Source organism: Sus scrofa, chromosome 6 (genome assembly GCF_000003025.6).
Source record: "Sus scrofa isolate TJ Tabasco breed Duroc chromosome 6, Sscrofa11.1, whole genome shotgun sequence".
NCBI lineage: Eukaryota > Metazoa > Chordata > Mammalia > Artiodactyla > Suidae > Sus > Sus scrofa.
The window spans coordinates 103,992,279-104,014,396 of NC_010448.4; the positions used below are offsets into that span (position 1 = coordinate 103,992,279).

General features: G+C 40.8%; 1 protein-coding gene across 2 annotated transcripts in view; it reads right to left on the minus strand.

Moving 5' to 3' along the window:
• The window catches only part of NDC80 (NDC80, kinetochore complex component), a 54,992-nt gene continuing 41,389 nt past the window's right edge, over positions 8,516 to 22,118 (minus strand). For both annotated transcript variants that reach the window (XM_013999249.2, XM_021096139.1), the window contains exons 15-17: positions 21,135 to 21,265; positions 19,957 to 20,059; positions 8,516 to 8,894 (exon numbers count right to left, since the gene is read on the minus strand). In XM_013999249.2, the coding sequence (XP_013854703.2) occupies positions 8,757 to 8,894; positions 19,957 to 20,059; positions 21,135 to 21,265 (372 nt within the window). In that variant the 3' untranslated portion in view covers positions 8,516 to 8,756. The remainder of the gene's footprint in view (positions 8,895 to 19,956; positions 20,060 to 21,134; positions 21,266 to 22,118) is intronic.

A 22,118-nucleotide genomic window follows, 5' to 3' on the forward strand; every position in this document is an offset into this window, starting at 1 on the left:
GGGGAGTTCCCATTGTGGCTCAGTGGTTAATGAACCGGACTAGTATCTATGAGGACATAGGTTTGATCCCTGGCCTCACTCAGTGGGTTAAGGACCCAGTGTTACCGTGAGCTGTGGCGTGGGTCGCAGACGTGGCTCAGATCCTGAGTTGCTGTGGCTGTGGTGTAGGCCAGCAGCTGTAGCTCGGATTTACCCCTAGCCTAGGAACCTCCATATGCCTCAGGTGCGTCCCTAAAAAGATAAAAAAAAAAAAAAAAGTAAAAGACAGGGATTTCCTTGTGGAACAGGGAGTTCTTGTCTAGTGGTTGGTCTAGTGGTTAGGATTCAGTGCTTTCACTGCTGCAGCTGGGGTTCAATCCCTGAGATTCCACATCAAGTAGCGGCATGCCACAGCCAAAAAAAAAAAAAAAAAAAAGTAAAAGACAAATTGCTACATCTTGAGTTCCCTACCACATGAAAGAAATACAGGGCCTAGTTCACCTCTTTGAGCCCAGGAATATTGTTCCAACCCATATACTGGCTAGCCTGAAAGGCTTGAGAGGTACCAGAACAGCAGGTCCAGGTTATGGTGCAGTCAGCCCTGCTTCTTGAGTCATAAAATCCTATAGACCCTTTGAGATTCGAAGTATCAGTGGCAGGAAAAGATATGCCACAGGGCTTCTGTAAGCTCCAGTGAGAGAACAAAGTGGGACATCTCTCAGGTTCTACAGTTAACTCACACCATCCATGCAGAGATGTGCACACACTTTAAGAAATGACTCTTGGCTGGGAGTTCCCTGGTGGTCTCCTGGTTAAGGATCTGGCATTGTTCCCTATGTCTTGGGAACTTCTGAATGCCAAGGGTGTGGCAGAAAAAGAAAAGAAGGAAAGGAAGGAAGGGAGGGAGGAAGGAAGGAAAAGTTCTTGGCTGAAATGGTAAGTCCTTGAATATTTTTAGGGATTATTTGAAACGCTCTGGAGCATCTCTGTTACCAACACTACCAGCATCCTAGCCAGCTCTTGTTTATCCTGTCCAATCAGGATGCCATTGATGTAATGGATCGGTATGTTGTCCAGGTGGTCCAGATACATTCTGATAGGTGGGAGAGTGTTAACATGGCCTATGACAACACTGTAAATAACTGTTAATGAATATTATCCATTTCACAATAATGCAGGCTGCCCTGATCTTCTCTTCTTTTTTTTTTTTTTTTTTTTTTTTTTTTTTGTCTTTTTGCCATTTCTTGGGCCGCTCCTGTGGCTTACGGAGGTTCCCAGACTAGGGGTCGAATTGGAGCTATAGCCACCGGCCTACGCCATTACCACAGCAACTCGGGATCTGAGCAGCGTCTGTGACCTACACTACAGCTCACGGCAACGCTGGTCCTTAACCCACTGAGCAAGGCCAGGGATTGAACCAGCAACCACATGGTTCCTAGTCAGATTCGTTAACCACTGAGCCACATCGGGAACTCCTGATCTTCTCTTCTAATCGGCATGGGAAAGAATGCAGCCAGCAAATCAATGGTTGCGCATGTATATTTGCGGCCTTATTAATGTGCTCTAGCAGTGGTAGCACATCTGGTACAGGGGGCTACTCCCAGGTTAAGTCTGTGGTTGTCCCCAGTCATTTTCCAGGGCCTATTCCATTTCTGAGTCAGACTGGTAAATTAAATGGAGATATGAGGGAGCTCCCTTGCAGCAGTAAGTTAAGGATCTGATGTTGTCACTTCAGTGGCTTGGGTCACTGCTGTGGTGTGGGTTTGATCCCTGGCCCGGGAACTTCCAATGATGGTATGACAGGCTCACCACTCCTGAATCCTTTAGGTCTTTGATGGTAGCGCTAATCTCTGACATCCTCCCTGGCATATGATATTATCTTTATTTACCATCTTGGCCAAGCAGGCAGCCTCACAGCTGCCTCACTGTGAGGCATACAGCTTTCCTCACTATAATAGGTCTTATTCTACATACCAGGCACCCATTGCGGGATATACTCCAAATTCCAAGTTTATCCCTTTCTGTTCTATACCTGTGGGTTGAGGAAATGACCTTTGGGTGGATTCACAGACCCAGTGGATGTTCTGTGAGCCAGACCTCAGTCAGGACTCCATTAATTACTTAGTTCTCACAGGCCCCCTCTAACAGAGTGGCTGTGGTAGTGGTTTTGATCAATGTCCATTCAGATCCTGAGTCAAATTATCCTAAAACAGCCTGATTAATCCCTTTTCCACAGTGTACAATCACTCCAGTTTGTGGCTGTGGGTCTCTTTGGGGAAGACCTGGAGAAGCATCATAGTACATGCTGGGTTTCAGATCTGAAAACGGCCCAGATCTGGGAACTGAGCAAGGAATTGTGACTTTTTATAAGGGTGACACCTGTAGGCCCCTACTTTTGTTTTTAATTATAGAGTTAAAAACACCCTTCTTCAATTTTTTCCGTGGAACACCATCTCTATTAACTATCTCCACAACTTCTTCAGGTTAAACCTCCTTTGCTACTGAATGCAAGTCTGTGTGCCTGACGCACTGTGAGGCCAATTTAAAACATCGGTTTTTGGAGCAGGGAGTTTCATTACAGGGCCATGCAAGGAGTCAGGTGGTTCATGCCTTAAAAACCTCAGTTCCTCGAAGGCTTTCAGCAAAGCCCTTTTATAGGGAAGGTGAGGGAGGGGCTGGCTACTGGTTGCAAACTTCCTGGTGTCAGATCCTTTGTTTTTGCAGCTGTCCAGGTAGGCCAGGGCACAGTCAGGTCACAACATTCCCATAAACCTCCATCAAATGTTAGGAGTTTCTGTTGTGGTGCAGCAGAAACGAATCCGACTAGGAACCATGAGGTTTCGGTTCCATCCCTGGTCTTGCTCAGTGGGTTAAGAATCCAGTGTTGCTGTGAGCTGTGGTGTAGGTCACAGATGCTGCTCGGATCCTGCGTTGCTGTGGCTGTGGCATAGGCTGGCAGCTGAAGTTCCAACTGGACCCCTAGCCTGGGAATCTCCACATGTCAAGGGTGCTGTTCCGAAAAGCAAAAAACAAAAACAAAAACAAATGTTATTCTCTGTTCTACAATTTGCGGCATATGGAAGTTCCTGGGCTAGGGGTTGAATCGGACCTGTAGCTGCTGGCCTGTGCCAGTCACAGCAACGGGGGATCCTAGCACGTCTGCAACCCACACCACAGTCCACAGCGATGCCTATCCTCTATCCACCCAGCAAGGTCAGGGATCAAACCCACGTCCTCACAGATACTAGTCGGGTTTGTTAACCACTGAGCCACAAAGGAACTTCCTGATCTACAACTTTTTAATCTGAAGATATAATTACAAGGAAGGGAAGGCGAGGCCTTAAATACTGTCTCAATGCCTCTCTGTGGCTTTTTACGCTTAAATTTCATAAGCAAAGCAACCTCATTACCCCTCATCTTACTTGTTCAAGGTTGGCCCCAAGTACCAACTTTCGCCCTGGAAGGTCCAGGCCTGGGCTAAGGGGAATGGGGCTGGGGCGCGGCTGGTCACCCTGCCTGGAGCATTCATCCAGCACCAGGTTCGGTGCTCCTGCCAGTGTTCAGGCCCAGCAGAAAAGGCAGATCTTAGCCAGCAGTGCCCTCTGGGCCAGGTCCCCAGAACCTGCCCAGCTGTCAATGGGGAACAAGGTGCTTGGGACCAAGACAGCTCTTAGGCTCCAGGTGAAGTCCTGACAACAGCTGCCATCACATTGTGGAGGTGGGGTCTGGACCTGGTTGGGGCAGTGGCAGCAGGGCCCAGGGCTCCACGTCAGCTTCTCCCCTGGACGGCCCCACCCCTCCTCCAGTTACCACTCTCCCAGCTAAACTCATGCTAAGGGGCCACGTGCCCGCCCTGCCCATTACACCTTGACTGCTTTCCTGACTTTGCCCATCACTGTGGGCAGCTTCCTGGCCTTTGGTACTTTGGGGCTCCATTATCCCCATGGATGTTCATGAGCTCAGCTCTGTGGCTGCCTCGCTCACCGTCACCACTTTAAGCATACATTGAAGTATTTACAAGTTAAAGGGGGATTGTGTCTGCAATGTCCAGTCAAGATAGCTAGCAAGCTAGCTAAATAAATAATAGATAGGGAGGGCAGGGGGAAAGAATGATATGTAAATGTATTAAAATATTACCTAGGGGATTTGTGTGAAGGAGGTTATTTTTATTAGTCTTACAACTATTTTTTTCTCGATTGTTTAGGGCTGCACCCACGGCATATGGAGGTTCCCAGGCTAGGGTTCCAGTTGGAGCTACAGCTGCTGCCTATGCCACAGCCACAGCAAAGCAGGATCCCAGCTGCATCTGTGCCCTACACCACAGCTCATGGCAAAGCCAGATCCTTAACCCACTGAGTGAGGCCAGAAATCCAACCTGCAACCTCATGGTTCCTAGTTGGATTTGTTTCCACTGCGCCATGCTGGGAACTCCAATCTTACAACTTTTTAAATGTTAAATTATTTCAAAATTAAAAGTAAAAGGCAGAGTTCCTGTCATAGCTCAGCAGTAACAAACTCAAGTAGTATCCATGAGGAAGTGGGTTGGATCCAGCCTTCCCTCAGTGGGTTAAGGATCTGGCATTGCCGTGAGCTGTGGCATAGATTGCAGACCCCAGCTCTGATCCTGTGTTGCTGTGGCTGTGGCCTAGGCTGGCAGCTACAGCTCCGATTTGACTCTTAGCCTGGGAACTTCCACATGCTGAGGTTGCGGCCCTAAAAAGACCATTAAAAAAAAAAAAAAGTAAAAGGAAAAAATACTTCTGTAGAGGAAAGGCTTAAAATATTAACATTGAAAGCACAGTAAAATTGCAAAAGACATCAAAACAACTGGGTAAAGATTAACTTAAACATAAGATGAACAATATTAAATAGATAATTGGGAGTTCCCGTCGTGGCGCAGTGGTTAACGAATCCGACTAGAAACCATGAGGTTGCGGGTTCGATCCCTGCCCTTGCTCAGTGGGTTAAGGATCCGGCGTTGTCGTGAGCTGTGGTGTAGGTTGCAGACGCGGCTCGGATCCCAAGTTGCTGTGGCTCTGGCGTAGGCTGGTGGCTACAGCTCCGATTCGACCCCTAGCCTGGGAACCTCCATATGCCGCCGCAGGAGCAGCCCAAGAAATGCCAAAAAGACAAAAAAAAAAAAGAAAAAAAAGACAAAAAAAAGTTAAAAAAAAGATAATTGATGTCCCTAAATGGAACTTGAAACTCTGATAACCCAACTGTCTATGACAAAAAGTTGGAACCAGAGAAAGTTACACGCAGGCATCTTTCCAACCAATAAGAGATAGACCCTTCTGGCAAGCAGCGATGCTCAGCTATTAAATGATTTGAAGTCAAGAGCAATTTGGAAGAAGTCCTACTGTTCAGATGAGGACTAGGAAACCATCTACAAAAGTGTCATGAGAAATGATCCTCACCGACTGGGCGGCTGAAATTTATTGCTACCTAAAGACTTTTCTGACTCTAGCGTTCTTGGAATATGTAACTGGAACAATATCTACTTTAATGGTATTAGTTCTGAAGATAAGAATGTCCTGAGGAATTCAGAAGAAAGTGAAGAGTAAGGTGAAAAATAAGTGAAAAGTGCACTGACCTCTTCTGTCTCTAGAACATGTTCCAAGTTGTGCTGAGGTTATTACTTTGGTTAAACTTTGTATAATTTTTATGTCATTCCTAGAGTCACCATTAAATAGTATCACATGGATAATATTTAACTAGTGGTGACTTTTTTTTTTTTTTTTTTAATTTATGGCTGCACCTGAGGCATATGGAAGTTCCTGGGCAAGGGACTGAATTTGAGCCATAGCTGTGACCTATGTTGCTATAACACTGGATCCTTTAACCCACTGAGCCAGCTGGGGATGGAACCCTTGCCTCCACAGCAAGCTGAGCTGCTACAGTTGGATTCTTAACCCACTGTGCCACAGTGAGAACTCTGACTCTTTGTTTTGAAGAAGTGCATCGCAAATTTCAATGTACATACAAACATTTGGTGACCTTTTTAAAATGCAGATTTGAGGAGTTCCCATCGTGGCTCAGTGGTTAACAAATCTGACAAGGAATGATAAGGTTGTGGGTTCAATCCCTGACCTCACTCAGTGGGTTAAGGATCTGGCTTTGCCATGAGCTGTGGTGTAGGTCGCAGATGTGGTTTGGATGTGGCATTGCTGCGGCTGTGGTGTAGGCCGGCGGCTACAGCTCTGATTAGACCCCTAGCCTGGGAACTGCCATATTTGGCCCTAGAAAAGACAAAAAAAAAAAAAAAAAAAAAAAAGCAGATTTGAATTCTGATTTAAAGTCAAAACGACAAAACTTCTACAATAAAATATAGGTGTAAATCACAGTGAGGTTGGCAAAGATTTCTTGGGCTTGGCAACAATTCCTTAAAGACTACACAAAATGAGAAAGTATTTTTAAAAAAGCAATAAACTGGGCTGCATCAAAATTTAAAACTTTTGTTCTTCAAAAGACACTACTAAGAACATGTAAAGGCAAGTCACAGACTGGGAGAAAATATATACATAACACATATGGTTGACAAAGAAGCACATGAAAAGATGCTTGATGTCTTTGGTTATTAGGGAAATGCAGAGTAATATCACAAGATAGACCCAAACACTCTCAGAATGGCTAAATTAAAAAGACTGACCATACAAGTGTGGGTAAGGATGTGAAGAAACTATACCTCTCACACCCTGCAGTTAGGAACAGGAGAACAACCACTTTAAGAAACATTTTCTAAGTTTCATGAGAATTAAATATGCACCATGTTATGAATTACTCATTCCACTCCAAGGCATTTACTTAAGAGAAATCAAAGGATATGTCCATACAAACACTTGTATATGAATGTCTATAATGAGTATTTATAATAGATCCAAATAGTACAAAACCCAGATGTCCATCAATAGGTAAAATGATAATCAAACTCAATAATATGACAACGGAACACTTCTCTGCAATGAAAAGGTATAAACTACTAATATACAGTGCAACATGGACCTCAAAATTTTCTGAAAGAAGCCATACAAATGTACATACCATATGATTCTATTTATATAAAATTTTAGAAAATGCAAACTTATCTCCAGTAACAGAAAGAGATCAGTTGCTTGGCTGAGGATGGGTATCAGATGGGGTAAGAGAATTGCAAAGGGTAATGAGGAAACTTTTAGAGGTGACATGTATATTCATTAGCTTGTGGTGATGACTTTATAGGAGTATATACACACCAAAACTTGTGGAAAGTTTAAATATGTACAGTCTTTATGTCAATACATTATAAAAAGTGCAGATTCTGATTCAGTAGGTTTGGGATGGGGCCAAGAGTCTGCATTTTTAACAAGCTCCCAGGTGATGCTGCTGCAGCTGTTTCCATACCATGTTTTGAGTGGTAAAGCTCTGAGTCATCTTTATTTTCTCATATATATGTATAATTTGTGTGTACAGTAAATTCATATGGCTGGTACCATATTGGGTAGTACAGACAGAATATTTCCATCATCGAAGAAAAACTCTACTGGGTGTCAGGATCAAGATTCTTGAATAGACTAGTAACCATTAATCACATACCTATTCATTATCTCCCAACTGTAACCTGTCTTTGTTTCTGTGCTCAGGCTTAATGCCCTCCCTTCATAAAGTATTGTTGGAATCCCATTCTGTATATTGCTTACATTTCACTTTATCATGTTCTCCATTTTGACTTGCATTTGAATTGGAATAAAGTTAAAAGAATAGAAAAGTTCAACTGGAGGTAGATGTTAGTTCAACTTAGGGAGGAGCTTCCTAACAATTTAGACCTGTCTAAAAACCTTTCTTTTCTTTTTTTTAAATATGGAATGCTTCATGAATTTGCGTGTCATCCTTGAGCAGGGGCCATGCTAGTTTTTCTTTTGGCAGAACTTTGGCAGCCAAAGCGAGCCCTGAAGACCTCACTTTCTAACACAACTCCCTCAACCATCCAGAACACTCATGTTTCAGGGCTCCTGTGGTTACAGTCAGAACTGTGCACAGGTTCAAGGAAGTTCCAGTGTGGCTTCTACCAATTAAGGGGCATGACCTGAGGTAAATCAGAACTTCTCTAGAAATAAAGTTTTATCTCTGAAATAAGGAGGTTGAACAAGATTATTTTTATGATTATCACAGTCCATATTCTGCTTATTTCAGAGTAAAGATGGCATGAAGCCAGAAAGAACTTTTAGCTTCTTGGCTCTGGACTAGGAGTGGGTCTCACTGTATGTCCAAAGTGATTAGGAAAGTTTTTTAGTCAGTGCCAACCTTTGTACAGTTTATACCAGAGATTGGTAAACTTTCTATAAAGGGCAAGATAGTACACATTTTTTGGCTTTTCAGGCTATATAATCTCTGTCACACATATACTAAACTCTGCTCTTGTAGTGTGAAAGCATTCACAGATGATATGTCAGTGAATGGACGAGATTAGGTTTGGCCCACAGTTTGCTGACTTCTGGTTTGTTTGAGAAATGCCTATTTTTCTAGCCTGAAGTTAAGCAGAGAAATCAGGGGAAAACACTTCATTGATGCAAGTTTATTAACTCCAGGTATATAATATAACTGGTTTTTCATATCTAAAAATAAAAATCCAACAAGTTGCCATAATTTCAGGTTTACATACTTTAGGCTTGGGAAGAAGTGGTCATTAAGACTTCATTGTAAGGAGGGGCACAGGATATGTTAGAGATTTTTCAAACCTACAAAGGACATTCCAAAACTTTCACGGTTAATAAAGTTCTTGCTTAATCAACATTTTATCTTCATTCATCAGAAGCCTTAAGAAGAGCAGCTTTCTTCTTATACTTGTCTCCAATCTCTCTAATATTTTCCAAGAGATCTTCAGATGCATATTCTTCATACTCTCTATCAGCTTTAGTGATCTGCTCCTCAAGGTGTTTCTAGTGGAAACAATTAGCAATTGTTAATGCAAAAATAATTTCTTTTAAGGTGTTTAACTGTGAAATCTGAGTTTGACATCTTTAAGAACAGGAATAAAGGGAATACTCCTATATCCACCTGGTAGGCCCCTTTTGTGCCCTTTCCTAATCATACACCTTTTTTTCTCCCAGACACACCACTCTCCTGAAAGGTACTTTTCTTTTTTACTTCACACACACAGATCAAATATATAAAAGATATATTAGTTTAGTAGTGCCTGGTTTTAACCCTCATGTTCAGTGAATGATAGTAAATGTACTTCACACACACAGATCAAATATATAAAAGATATATTAGTTTAGTAGTACCTGGTTTTAACCCTCATGTTCAGTGAATGATAGTAAATGTAATGTAACATGGCTTTTTTTTTTTTAAATTCAGTTTTTTTGGTCTTTTTTGCTTTTTCTAGGGCTGCTCCCTCGGCATATGGAGGTTCCCAGGCTAGGGGTCGAATTGGAGCTGTAGCCACCGGCCTACGCCAGAGCCACAGCAATACGGGATCCGAGCTGCGTCTGCGACCTACACCACAGCTCACGGCAACACTGGATCCTTAACCCACTGAGCAAGGCCAGGGATCGAACCTGCAACCTCATGGTTCCTAGTCGGATTCATTAACCACTGAGCCACGACAGGAACTCCTAACTCAGTATTTTAAGATTCATTCATGTTAATGCATATAGCTAACGTTTATTCATGTTCTGGCTATGTAACATTCCACTGAACGAATGTATCAGCATTTACTTATCCATTTTACTGTTAATGAATTTCTATCTGCTCCCAGGTGTGCTAGGCTGAACAGCGGCCTCCTGAAAGATGTCCAGAACCTGTGACTATGTTGTTTTACACGGTAAAAGAAACTTTACAGATGTGACTGAATTAGGGACTTTGAGAAAAGGAGATTATTTTACATTATCTTGGTGGGTCCAACGTAATTACAAGGGTCTTCTGAGTAGGAAGGAATCAACAGTGTGGGAGAAGGAAGACGTAAGGACAGAAGAGGTCAGAAAACATAGATGGTGATGTGCTGTTGGCTTTAAAGATGGGGGAAGAGGCCACAACCCAAAGACTGTAGGTGGCTTCTAGAAGGTGGGAAAGGCTGGATTCCTCCCTAGAGCTTCTAGAAAGAGTGCAGCCCTAAGGGCCCATTTTAGACTTCTGATCTCCCGAAATTAATCACTTAAATCATTTTCTGGTCTATGGTTCGGATGAACAATTCTTGTTGAAAAAGGCTCCATGAAAGGTTACAGAGCCACTAAGTGGCTGAACTAGAAGAAATGGGTAGAAGCCAGGTCTTCTGATGTTGTATTTCAGGATGCGTTCCTTAGTTCTCATCACTAAGCAGAGAAGAGTACTGGAAAGCCAGCAAGCAGCAATTCAGTGTCACCCAGGAGAGATGAAGGGAGATAAAGGTATCACTTGCTCTGTTTTCAAATAAACAAAAGTCTGCTACGTGAGTCTTTTTTTTTCTTTTTTTCCCCGTTTTTGGTCGTCCATGCAGCATATGAAAGTTCCTGGGTCAGGGATCAAATCTGAGCCAGAGCTCTGACCTACGCCACAGCTGCAGCAATGCCAGATCCTAACCTACTGCACTGGACTGGGATTGAACTGGTGCCTCCAGAGAGACAGGCCGGATCATTAACCCATTGCACCACAGCGGGAACTCTATAATGAGTCTTTTTTCCCTTAAACAATTCACAACTGGAAATACATTTATCTCCTAATAAATGACCAAGGACTTTCAGATTTATTTTAGTTTTTGGGGTCTGTACACAGGTTGAAGGAATAGTTTGTTAACCTTTCAAACTATGTGAAAGGTGGAGATAAGGTAAACTTCCTGTTTTAGAAATACTTTATTCTGTGTTTATATGAAATTAACAAAAATAACATTAGAAAGAAAACAACAGGCCCCAAATGGAGTCACTTGAGCTAAGTCTATGTCACCAAACTATGACCTAACCTAATGACAGTTTCAATCTTCCTCAGGAATGTAACCTTCCTTGACTGGTCTGTCTGGACTCTCCAGTGAGGTAATCTGCCTAATAAAACCTTGTGTGCCACAAAGTGAGGTGACCTTGCTACCTTGCTGGAATTCTTTTTAAATTTATGACTTCTTTGTCCGACTCTCCTCTCCTTTAAAAATCTTTCCTTTTCTGTACTCCTTGGAACTGTTTTCTGTTTGTTAGATGGGATGCTGCCTGAAACATGCATCACTGAGTAAAGCCAATTTGATCTTCACATTTATTCAGCTGAATTTTTCTAAAAGTTTTGGTGGTAGCAATAGGATCCAAAGTGAACTTCTGATAGGGCTTCTGGAACAATGAGAAATACAGGTGTACTTGTGAACCCTTTTAGTTCACTGTCTTTCTCGCTCTTTCTGAGGGGCCTGGGTAAGATCCTCTCAGTTTTGGGCTCCACTCTCTTTGTATCAAGCTCCTGACAGAACTGGCTTTCCACACGTTTGTTATTTAACTGGAAACTTCAGCCCCTGATTCTGTCCCAAGTTTCATGTGGGAACTGCTAGTGGCCGTTCTAAGTTCCCCATTTATGTGGTGCTGTTGGTCTGCTGGTTCAATCCTTTACCTAGCCCCCAGATGCAACATTGGGAACTTTTTGTGTTACTGGCTAGAGAAGGTCAGGGACCAACTTAAGAAATGATTAGGTCTGAGAATTGACATAGGTGGACTGGGCCAAGTTTGAGGCCTCAGATGAATAAAATTTTAAGTAAAGGCTATCAGTTATAATGGCAATCTTGGAAGCAAACAAACTAAAAACAAACCCCAAACAACACTCTCACCCCAATTTAAACTAACAAAAACCAAAACTGAAACCCTTAAAATCAAGAGAGTTAAGGGCACTTCCTTCAGGCATACCTGCTTATGGTCTCAGAAGCTATAAATATCTATAAAAATGGCTAAAATTTTACTAAAGACAAACTAAAATTTTGTGTCTCAAGGACTTGGCTTGGTAACCAGTAGGTAGAGAATCCTAGAATATGGCTGCTTGACAGAAATGTGGGTTGAGCTCCATTTGTGGCTAAGGGTCTTTACCAAACTGCTGTCAGTCCTCAGGGAAATTACATTGGTCATTATGAGGAAAGTTCCAGCTAGATAATTTAAGAAGTATACCTAGGGGTTCCTGTTGTGGTTCAGCAGTAATGAACCTGACTAGTATCCATGAGGATGCAGGTATGATCGATCCCTGGCCTCGCTCAGTAGGTTAAGAATCCAGCAATGGTGTTCCTGTTGTGGCGCAGCAGAAACGAATCCGACAAGTATCCATGAGGATGTGGGTTCAATCTCTGGCCTCAATCAGTGGGTCAGGGATCTGGCATTGCTGTGAGCTGTTGTGTAGGTCACAGACGTGGCTTGGATCCCATGCTGTTGTGGCTGTGGCCAGCATCTGTAGCTCCGATTCAATCCCTAGCCTGGGTACTTCCATATGCTAAAAAGCAAAAAAAAAAAAAAAAAAAAAAAAAAAAAATCCAGCATTGCCGTGAGCTGTGGTGTAGGCTGCAGATGTGGCTCAGACCTACCGCTGTTGTGGCTGTGGCCGGCAGCTGCAGCTGCATTCAACCCTTAGCCTGAGAACCTCCATATGCCATGCATGCAGCCCTAAAAAGACAGAAAAAAAAAAAGTGCACTTAAAAAGCGATGGATACCTATTTTAATTGGTATTCAAAAACCTCCAAAAAAAACTTTAAAATTGCACAATATTTCATTGAAAGATTTCTTACAAAAGGCTAATGAAAATACTCTGTCTTTGCACTCTGAAGAGATTTACAAAACCATACACAAAAATCTCCAAGTTAATGGCCTTACAGATGTTCCATGCCTGCCTTCAAAAGAGGGTCCCCATACGGGTCTCCCAGAGCTGATGGAAGTCAGGGATTTTCTAGTAACCTGCTTACCTCCTTAAACAGTCAAGGAAAACTAAAATATTTTAAAATCCCACTTGGAGTCTACAGATGGGATCCTGGGAAAATTGGCAGTAGCCAGTTAAAGGTAAGAATTCTTAATACAGTCAGATTTCTTGGACTGCTGTCTGTAGTACCCAGTAGAGAGAGGAATATAAAAATCTTTTGCACCATTTTGGGGGATATCTCTTAATTACAAAGTTAATAAGAAATCTGCTGTACTTCTATACACTAATAACAAACTACCAGAGAAATTAAGGAAACAATCTCATTTACCATTGCATCAAAAAGAATAAAATACTTAAAGTAAACCTATGTAAGGTGGTAAAAGACCTATAATCATAAAACTATTAGACAATGATGAAAGAAACTGAAGATGACACAAATAGATGGAAAGACATATTGTGTTCTTGGATTCAAAGAATACTGCCAAAATGACCATACTATATCCATGCCAATCTACAGAGTCAGTGCAATCCCTGTCAAATTACAATGGCATTTTTCACAGAACTATAACAAATAATTTAAAAATATGTATAGAAACACAAAAGACTTCAAAGAGCCAAAAGTTTCCTGATATCAGATTATACTACAAAGCCACAGTAATCAAAACAGCATGCTATTGGAAAAAAAATAGACACATAGCTAAATGAAACAGAGAGAGAACTCAGAAATAAACCCATGTGCTTATGGTCAATTAATCCACAGCAAAAGAGGGAAGAATATACGATGGAGAAAAGACAGTCTCCTTGATAAGTAGTGCTGGGAAAACTGGATAGGTACATATAAAAGAATGAAATTAGAACATTTTTAACACCATTAAAGAAAAAAAAAAAAAAAAAAACTCAGAATGTCTTAAAGACCTAAACATAAGATCAGAAACCCTAAAACTCCTAGAAGAAAACTTAGGTAATGCACTCTTTGACACAGGTCTTAGTAATATTTTTTTTGATCTGTCTTCTCAGCAAGGAAAACAAAAGCAAAAATAAACAAATGGTGCTCAATTAACCTTAAAAGGCTTTGCACAGCAAAGGGAACCATTAACAAAACAAAAAGACAACCTACTGAATGGGAGAAAATATTTGCAAATGATATGTCCAATAAGGAGTTAATATCCCTAATATATAAATAGCACATAAACTCAACTTTGAAAAAAAAAACCTCAATTTAAAAATTGGCAGAAGACCAGAATAGACATTTTTTCAAAGAAGACATGCAGATGGCCAACAGGCACACGAAAAGATGCTCAACATTGCTAATTATCAGGGAAATGCAAATCAAAACCATGAGATATCATCTCACACCTATCAGAATGGGCATCACCAAAAAGACCATGAATAACAAATGATGGTGAGGATGCACAGAAAAGAGAACCCTTGAACACTGCTGGTGAGAATGTAAACTGGTACAGCTATTATAGAAAACAGTATTGAACTTCCTCAAAAAACTGAAAATAGGGGAGTTCCCTAGTGGCTTAGTGGTTGGGGCTTGATGCTTTTACTGATGCAGCTGGGATTCAATCCCTGGTCTGGGAACTGAGAATCTACATCAAGTTGTTGTACACCATGGCCAAAAAACCAAAAAACTCCAAAACCAAACAAATTAAAAATAGAACTACCCTATGATCCAACAATTCCACTCCTGGGTGTACAGTTGAAGAAAATGAAAACACTAATTTGAAAAGATATATGCAACCTAATTTTTGTTGAAGCACTTTTAAAATAGCCAAGCTATGGACACAATCTAAGTGGTCATCCACAAATGAATGGATACACATGCAAACGTACACACACACACACACACACACACACACACACAGGAATACTACTCAGTAATAAAAAGGAATGACATTTTGCCATTTGCAAGAACATGGATAGACTTGGGTGGTATTATGTTTAGTAAAATAAGTCAGAAAAAGATAAATACTATACAATATCACTTATATTTGGAATCTAAAAAATAAAATAAACTAGTGAATATAACAAAAAAGAAACAGACTCACGATACAGAGAACATACTAGTGGTTACAAGTGGGGGGAGGGGCAAGATGGGGTAGGGGATTTAGAGGTACAAACGATTATGTATAAACTAAATAAGCTACAAGGATATACTGCACAGCACAGGGAATACAGCCAATATTTTACAGTAATTATATGTGAATTATAACCTTTAAAAATTGTGAACCACTATGTTATATACTTGAAACTTTTATAAATCAATTATATATCAATTAAAAAAGAAAAAGAGAAGATGCTGCCATGGTGCAATGGGTTAAGAATCCAACTGCAGCAGCTTGGGTTTCTGCGGAGGCGCAGGTTCGATCCCTGGCCTGGTACAGTTGGTTAAAGGATCTGGCATTGCTGCAGCTATTTTGAAGGGCACAACTGTGGCTCAGGTTCAATCCCTGGCCTGGAAACTTCCAAATGCTGCAGGTGTGGTCATAAAAGATTGAAAAAAGAAAAAGAATCACACTGTGTAGAGGAAATATATCTAATGACTTGTGATGGAACATAATGGAAGATAATGTAAGAAAAGAACATTTCATATATATGTAAGACTGGGTCACTTTGCTGTACAGTAGAGGTTGGCAGAACATTGTAAATCAACTATAATGGAAAAAATAAAAATCTCAAAAAATAAATAAAAAAGAAAAATCTTGTTAAGAATTTATGGGTAGATAAAGCTTTGATGTCATTTAAGTTGCAACTTAATTCTTTTTTTTTTTTTTTTTTTCTCGTCTTTTTGCCATTTCTTGGGCTGCTCCCGCAGGATATGGAGTTTCCCAGGCTAGGGGTTGAATCGGAGCTGTAGCCACCGGCCTACACCAGAGCCACAGCAATGCGGGATCCGAGCTGCGTCTGCAACCTACACCACAGCTCACGGCCACGCTGGATCCTTAACCCACTGAGCAAGGCCAGAGATCAAACCTGCAACCTCATGGTTCCTAGTCGGATTCATTAACCACTGCGCCACGACAGGAACTCCTAAGTTGCAACTCAATTCTTTGAGGAAGTGAGAGCAACTGTCCTTATCCTACAAATCTTTGCAAAAGTAGAAATGCACCTCTAGAGGCTTAATGTTTGAGAAATCTTAATTTCTTTCCATGAGAGTAAAGTTAAATTATTTGCATTATATGTATATACACACACACACACACACAAATATATATATACACATATATATGGCCCTGTCTGTGGCACATGGAAGTTCCTGGAACTGTTCCACAGCAGTGACTGGAGCTGCTGCAGTGACAAATGCCAGATCCTTAATTCCTTGAGCTAAAAGGGAACTCCAAGAATCTATTCTTCTTACTGTAGGATAGAATTGGAACCATGAGCTATATTACTAAGGCTTTAACTAGATTGTCATATTTGACAGAGACATACATAGACTTAGGACGAGACAGTTTTAAGGAATTAAGGTTGACTTTATGGAGCCAATTAAAGCCCCTTAAACACTTGATCTGGTACCTTGCATACAAGGTTCCAGCAAAGAAGTTTTTCTTTTTTTTTGGCCATTTCTTGGGCTGTTCCCTCAGCATATGGAGGTTCCCAGGCTAGGGGTCTAATCGGAACTGTAGCCACCAGCCTACACCAGAGCCGCAGCAACTTGGGATCCGAGCCGCATTTGCAACCTACACCACAGCTCAGGGCAACACCAGATCCTTAACCCACTGAGCAAGGCCAGGGATGGAACCCGCAACCTCATGGTTCCTAGTCGGATTCGTTAACCACTGAGCCACAACGGGAACTCCCAGCAAAGCAGTTTTAAAAAGAACTTACACAGTCAACCACTATTCTTGCTGCACTTGGGTAAGGCAGACAAATTAGTTTTTCTGTGATTTTCCTTGGAAAAAAAAGACAGGGATAATTGTAGAGCGAAAACTTACCTTTGCACATTTGTAGATACTTGATTCCAGTCCTGTTAATTGTCTTTGAGGTTTTGTTACGTATCTATAAATTGTAACAAAACCTCCTATCTCAATCCTAAATTCTTCTAGCTCCTCAAATATCTGGCTTAGTACTTTCAAAAATAACATTTCCAAATTTCTCCTACCCTTTTGATTTGGAATCCATAATAACAAACGCTGCTCCTAAATTTCCTTGGAAGAGAACTAAAACAGATCCTCTTCACTACGCAGATGGCAGCCAAACTTCATGGACTTGAACCCTAGATAAACATCTCACAGCGGAAGATGGACCCATCTGACATGGGGTCCCATATAAATGCCGGAGACCTCCAAATCAAACCGATTAGGAAGTGAAGTAGCTGACACTGAGGTAGAAGGGTTCCTCCTATGGTTCAGGATCAAGATTTCATGCTTTAACTAAACATGAAACCTTTTTTCTTTTTTCCTTTACTCTGGCATTTGCCTGAAAAAGGATAACACATTATCCTTATCTCCCAGGTCACTGCTAAGAGAATAGCCTTTTAAAGTGCTGGATTTGTCATTTAAAAAAACGACTTCGGAGTTCCCATCGTGGCATGGCAGAAAGAAATCCAACTAGGAGACATGAGGTTGAGGGTTCGATACCTGGCCTCACTCAGTGGGTTAAGGATCTGGCGTTGCTGTGGGCTGTGGTGTAGGTCACAGACACGGATTGGATCCCATGTTGCTGCAGCTGTGGTGTAGTTCAGCAGCTATAGTTCCGATTTGACCCCTAGCCTGGGAACCTCCATATGCTGCAGGTGGGGCTCTAAAGGGGAAAAAACCCAAAAAACCCCACATGCTTCAATCTGCCCTGGTCCATTTCCCCATTTCTGGTTAAGTACCCCAAACTTGGGGACCTCGGTGTCCAGGATCTACACAAAGTGACACAGGCAAGTGTAACCAGAATAAAACTGCCTGTGCGTTTTATAAATCCTTAAAATTTTACTCGTCTCAACGGCTGTCACCTTTCCAGTCCTGAGCCACAGATTCAAAAAGGAAGGCATTCATGATTCTGGATTTTATTCCTTTGATAAGACCTTACTTCTCTGGTTAGGCATAGGTGCAACTGAGGCTATGATCAGGAAACCTCTCTTAAACTCCTTAATTCTTGAAAGTATTACAGATTTTGATGCTAAAGCAGTAGCTGTCCAACAAAAATCCTTAGTTTCCTTGGCCAAAGTTGTTCTTAGGTTAGCCTTTGATTATCTTTTAGGTAAGCCAGGAAGTGTTCGTGCTGTGGCCAACATCACCTGCAATATCTGGATTACCACTTCTGAGGAAGTTGAAACTCAGTTACAGACGAGACACTTGGCTTAAAAAGGTGACTTCCTGGAATGGACAAGCAATGAGATCCTGCTGTAGAGCACTGGGAACTATAGCTAGTCACTTATGATGGAACAAGATAATGTGAGAAAAAAGCATATATATGTATGTGTGACTGGATCACCTTGTTGTACAGCAGAAAACTGACAGAACACTGCAAACCAGCTATAATGGAAAAAATAAAAATCATTAATAAAAAAGGTGACTCCTTCAGCAGGGTCTTTCTTTGATTTATTTGGTTTTGACTGGTTTGGGTTCTGGGGACTAAGGCTCTAAAGTGCACTCCAAACACTGGGGATTATCTTGCTTATTTTAACCATAAGGATCTCCCCAGTGCATTGCATTCTCTCAAAAACTTTATATGCATGTTTGCAGCAGCTAACCACCAAGCAAATGATCTCCCCAAGACTGAAACATTAGTAAAGAAACCCCGAAGAGAATGACCAACTTAAGGATTGTGAACTTAGAGCTGGGACCTGTGAATATCACAGGGATTAAGCAAAAATGACATGACCTATGAATATCACACAAAGAATCAACAAAAGCTGCAAGCAATAGCTGACAGTGGTGCTAATGCCTTAAATTTTGATCATGTCTCTTTCTCTCAGACAAGTGAGGGCCTGATGAAAAGGGGGGAACTGTTAAAAAGAAACAATAGGCCCCAAATGGAGTCACTTGTGTTAAGCCCACGTCACCAAACTGGGACGTAATATCTAACCTAACTGCAGTTTCAACCTTCCCCAGGAATGTAACCTTAACTGGTCAGCACGAGTGAGGTAACCTGCCTAATAGAACCTTTTGTCCCCCAAAGGGAAATGCCCTGTCTTGAAATAATTAATTCTTTTTTTCATTTATGACTTCCTTATGCCACTCCCTCTGTGCGTTTCACTACCTTTCCTTTTCTAGAGCTCTTTGGAATGCTTTTCTGTTTGCAAGGTGGGATAACGCTCTGCCCAGTTCATGAATAAAGCCAACCTGACCTTCCAATTTACTCGGTTTAATCTTGCTTTTTAATAGGAAAAATATTTGTCATTAACTCATGCTCTTTCGTTTTAATCTTTAATCTTGAATGTACTAATATGTTTCCAGCATATGGAATGTGGCCTGGAACAACACTATAATATACTGTTGATGTGATTAACATCATTGTTGTTTTATGTGAATAAAACAACCCATTTTTTATTAAGGGTTCTGTTTTTTGTATATATAATATATCTCAATAAAAACAAACATACTTTAAGGAACAAGAGTAACTTAATGAAGTTACAGAGTTGTGCAACCCTTACCACAATCTTTGTGCCCATCTGCTCTTATTCCCACTCTAGCCCCTGGCAACCACAAATTTACTTTCTGCCCCTGTGGATCTGCCTTTCCTGGACATTTCATATTAGTGAGTCATAAATATGTGGACTTTCACATCATTCACTGGGTATAATGTTTTGAATGTTCATTCCAGCTGTAGCATGTACTGGAGCTTTCCTTTTGTTGCTGGATCATCTTCCAGTATATGGGTATATCAGCCACCAGTTAATGAATATTTGGGCTGTTTACCCTTTTTGGCTGTTATGAATAATGTTGCTATGAACATTTGTCTGCAAGTCTTTGCATGGACATATTTTCATTTCTCTTGGTAGGCTGATACATAGGACTAGAACTTCTGGGTTGTGCAGTATACCTATGTAAAACAGACTACTTTATAAAATGAACACTGCTATACAAGATTCTTCTGATAAAATTTTTACTAGATATTTTCCATAGAAATAAAATTTATTATTTAAATCTCCTTTAGAAACAGAAACACATCAAAGTTTTAAAAAGCTTTCTTAGAATGTAGGAAAGCCCTGCAGATACTTACCTCCACAGACCCTACATGTGTAGCAACCATCTCTAAAAGACGCTGCAAGTTATTTCCCACTTTTCGTCTTTCTTCAGTTGTGGTCTGTACAACTAGCTGGTATCTGTAGGATACAAACTCTTGTTTTAGTTGTAGAGGATAAAACCTAATATATCAGTTCTAGCTAGTTCATTCCTCCTTTTCACATTCAACAAAACCAGGCTGTGATTGATAATGTGCTGCTTACCCTGTGTATAATTCAGGGGTCCAGTTTGCAATCGTTAAAACAGAAACAAAAATATTTTCATAGATCCCATGCAGGAGTTCCAGTTTTGGCTCAGTGGGTTAAGAACCTGGCTAGTATCCATGAGAATGCGGCTTCAATCCCTGGCTTCTTTCATTGGGTTAAAGGATCCGGTGTTGCCATGAGCTCTGGTGTAGGTCACAGACAAAGCTGGGATCTGGCATTGCTGTGGCTGCAGTCAACAGCTGCAGCTCTGATTTGACCCCTAGCCTGGGAACTTTCATATGCCACAGGTGTGGCCCTAAAAAACAAACAAACAAACAAAAAACCCAAAAAGATCCCATGTAAGCAATAGCACAAAACAGCACCAAAACCTCATGCTTTAACATACAAAGCTTGGAAGCAAATTGTTTTACCAGAGTCTCCTAAAGGATTGTAAAACTTAAATGCTTTCAGGGACCAGACATAAAATACATACAAATAAGGGAACAGCAGTCCTACTTTTAGGCATATGGATTAAAATTAGAAACAAAAAAATTAAGCCCAAAACACCTTCAAGTGAGTTTTCTAGGCTACAAATAAAGAAATAAAGAGATGTGATTTTCTTAAGGATTGTACTTCTAATCTCAAAGAAAGATTTTTAAAAAGTTTTCTGAGGGTCCCTTAACTCTCTGAAAAAAGTGTGTTTTAAAATGAATTAATATAGAGCCTATGGATTAACTATCCAGTACTCTCTTGACTGAAGAGATAATAGTGGGTAAGAGCTATGATGGTAGCAGAATGTATTTGTCTAAGGAAAGTATCTCAAGTTAAAAGTAACTCTATCCATTACTTTTTCTCCCTGAAATAGTTCTAAAATACAAACTAAAGCAAATAAACTTAGCACTAGTTTCACAGAAATGTTAAATAATTGAAATGAAAATAAACATTATAAATCTTGGTAAGATGAACTTACTCCCGCTGAATAGCATCTAACTCATTCATAGCTTCACTGAGGCCCTCGTTAACTGCACTCTCCAGCAGGTGCTTGTGTTTTTCCAGGGACTCCAGCTCATTGGCACATTTTTTGTCCTCTTCCTCAGCTTCCTATCAGGATAAAGCCATGGTTATAGTTTTTCAATATTCACATTCTATACGCTCCAGGAGGATTTCAAAAAATTTATGTAAAGCATTTAAAAAAATCAGGTTGCATCATCGTTTGCATTCACAGGATGTTACTGCTCTACATGTAAGAGACTTTTAAATGCTCTTTTGGAAAGTTTATACTATAAACACAAATGTGACCTTCTCAACAGGCCTGTACAGAATTCATTTAGCAGTAATTCAAGTCAGTACTATAGGAAATTTTATGGTATTCTGATTTAAAGTTTTTCCATGAGCATCAAAAGAGGCCTTTTTTTTTCTTTTCTTTTTTTAATATTTTTAGGGCCACACCCGAGGCATATTGAAGTTCCCAAGCTAGGGGTCAAATTGGAGCTACAGCTGCTGGTCTACACCAAGCCACAGCAACTTGGGATCCCAGCTGCATCTGCAACCTACACCATAGCTTAAGGCAAAGCCAGATGCTTAACCCACTGAGTGAGGCCAGGGATCGAACCCGCAACCTCGTGGTTCCTAGTTGGATTCATTTCTACTGCACCACAACAGGAACTCTAAAAGAGGCCTTTTATATAGGTCAAAATGTGGTTAACTTGCATACAACCATTATTTCACATATATGTTAATTATGAACAGGCAAAGTAACCCCAATTCATCAATTCCTAGGTTTCTCAAGATGCAGTGTGCTAAAGTCTGTCACTTACGTGCTTTAGAAAATAAACTCAAACACTATCATGGAGAACGTATGAAAAAACAAAAATGATCAAATGCCTCATATTTTACATATAGACCATTATTGCGGCATATTTTCTAAAAATTTCACACTGCTTAAAAAAATGTA